Source organism: Kryptolebias marmoratus, linkage group LG5 (assembly GCF_001649575.2).
Source record: "Kryptolebias marmoratus isolate JLee-2015 linkage group LG5, ASM164957v2, whole genome shotgun sequence".
Classification (NCBI taxonomy): domain Eukaryota; kingdom Metazoa; phylum Chordata; class Actinopteri; order Cyprinodontiformes; family Rivulidae; genus Kryptolebias; species Kryptolebias marmoratus.
Genome location: NC_051434.1, coordinates 11,833,190 through 11,835,482, shown reverse-complemented (window position 1 = coordinate 11,835,482; position 2,293 = coordinate 11,833,190). Strand labels below are relative to the sequence as shown.

The 2,293-nt window shown below is 48.8% G+C and overlaps 1 protein-coding gene across 1 annotated transcript in view; it reads left to right on the top strand.

Annotated features, from left to right (window-relative positions):
• The window catches only part of lg5h18orf21 (linkage group 5 C18orf21 homolog), a 15,085-nt gene that overhangs the window by 4,707 nt on the left and 8,085 nt on the right, over positions 1 to 2,293 (top strand). Inside the window, exons 2-3 of the mRNA XM_017419912.3 lie at positions 1,566 to 1,588; positions 2,041 to 2,267. Coding sequence (XP_017275401.1) covers positions 1,566 to 1,588; positions 2,041 to 2,267 — 250 coding nt within the window. The remainder of the gene's footprint in view (positions 1 to 1,565; positions 1,589 to 2,040; positions 2,268 to 2,293) is intronic.

The window sequence follows — 2,293 nt, the reverse complement described above, 5'->3', positions numbered from 1 at the left end:
GGGGGGGGGGGGGGGACACGCAGGAAGGGAGCCGAATTCTCCCAGAGATGCTTGTTTCGTTGCTTTTCTTGAATGCCAAAGAAAATACGCCGTCGACTCGTTTTGACACGAGCGCTGAGGAAGTAGGGCGAGACCAGGGGTCCGCAGCCTGCAGCTCTGGAGCCCCGTGTGGCTCTTCAGCCTCGAGAAAAGTGACCTGAACCTTCAGAGGTGCCTGTGTGGGACAGTTTACCTCCGAGACTGTTCACTCTCTTAAATCCATGCTTACGACCCATCTTTTCTCAGGCAGAGCTGCATTTAGTTTTAGCTTGTTGTTTACTTCCCTTTTTGTTTGACTGAGCTGTGAAACACTTGCTGAGAGTTTTCTTGTGCTCCAGACAAGAAAACCGACATCAACCCGAGTAATGTTTAACTGTAAATTAGTCGTTAAGGTGGGCTTAACGACTAATTTACGACTAATTTTTTTTAATAAGCTGCACATATCTGTCAGTACAAAGGCACGGCGTGCGCAGCCTCCCATCATTTCAGCAGCAGAATGAGACAATTATGACCTGAGTTTGAAACGCAATGATCTGTTTTACCCGCTGCAACTTTCCCACATACAGCGTGATCCAAACCCAGCAGAAAATCAGCACACTTAAGATTCCTCTAAAAGCATTTTTGCATGAATAATGAAAGGTTTTAAGGAATCAAAAAGATGTAAGAAGCAAAACCTGCTCTGATAAAAGCCGAGTCACTTAAGTGGTTTAGTTTAAGATTGATGTTTTTATTTTGACATTTAAGTCTTAAATAACCAGCCGACTGATCTGTTTCTTTTGTTTGCTATTTTGGACACATTAGGAAGCTACGACTCGTTTAAATGACTTTCCCAAAAGGAGTGAAATAAGTAGCGCTCTGCTCCCTTTTTAAAGGAAAATGTTCAGAGGTTTCTCTTATCTGACTGACAGCTCGTTTTCTGACGGGCCTTCGCTTTAATCCAGTCACTGATTAATAAATTCAGGGGGGAAGGAGGAGGAGGAGGAGGAGGGAGGATCAGTAACCCAGAGTGGGGATGAGCGTCGGGCAGCGACATCATCCAGAAGGCTTTCAGCAAACGGGCAGCTTTCCGAAGGTCAGCGCCGGATTAGAGCCGACCCCTTGGCCCCCTTGTCCTCCCCGTCCGTCACATCTGCACGTGCAGCCGGGCGGCAGATGACCCCACACACACACACGCCCCTCGGCATCGATTTACTCCCGGAGCTAAATTTATCAGAGCTTAGCCGTGGCTCAGTTACAACGTTTGCGCAGACATCTCAGTCAGAGAGGCCTAAAAATAGAGCGAGTCCCTTTGGGGAAGGTGATGCTGCTCCGTGTTGTTTGGGAGAAACCCCTCGTCTGTTTGCTTCCACTTCCACTCCATATAATAGGAAGAGCTGTCAGCGCCCCTAAATTTATTTATTTTTTCCAATTTGTAATAAGTTTTCTGTTTCCACGATCCTATTCAGCGCAAACAGACAGTCGTATAACTTGAGCAAATGTAAAGCTGTTTTTCAGTGTCTGATCTAATTTCTTTTCCTCTTCCGTAGGCAGTTTCCTTTCGAGGGTAAAGGTGAGTTGACGCTCCTTTTTTTAAAAATATTTTCAAACCTAACCCCCCCCCTTCCTTGCATGTGTTCATCACAGATGCTCTAAAGTGTAATAAAGCCAAACACACATCATGTAGCTGTGAGCAGGACCTTGTCACCAGCTTGTCAAGGTTGATGAAACTCAATAAATCCTCCAACACACACACACACACACACACACACACGCTCAGCCGTCCAGCTGGAACCAAACACTCACACATGCAGTCTCAGACTCCTGCCAGATAAAACCACATCAGTGGACAGTGGAGCCATTTAGGGAATGATAGAACAGGCCAACACACCAAGAACTGCTTATTTGACTTTTTTATTCTCTCAATATTACAGTTTTTTAAAAAACCCGATCCCAGCGCCGTGCCCACTACCTGCCCCGACTGTCGTAAAAGCAAAAGCGCCTGACAGGTCTGTCGTTTTACAGCTCAGAAGAAGAAGCAGCAGAGCTGCCCCGGCCTGTCGCAGAGCGCCGCCGCGTGTCCGTACTGCTACCAGTGGCTGAGGCCCGGCGAGCACCGGGTGCGGCTGCGGCCCAAGCGGCGGCCGTCGGCCCGGGTGAACAGCGTCCTGCTCCGGAAGGCCCGGGGAAGGAGGCTGAGCGTGACGCAGAAAAGGCTGCTGCTCCGCTTCCAGAGGTCCTGCTCGGTTCTGGTGAGAAGAGAAACCCCCCCCCCCCC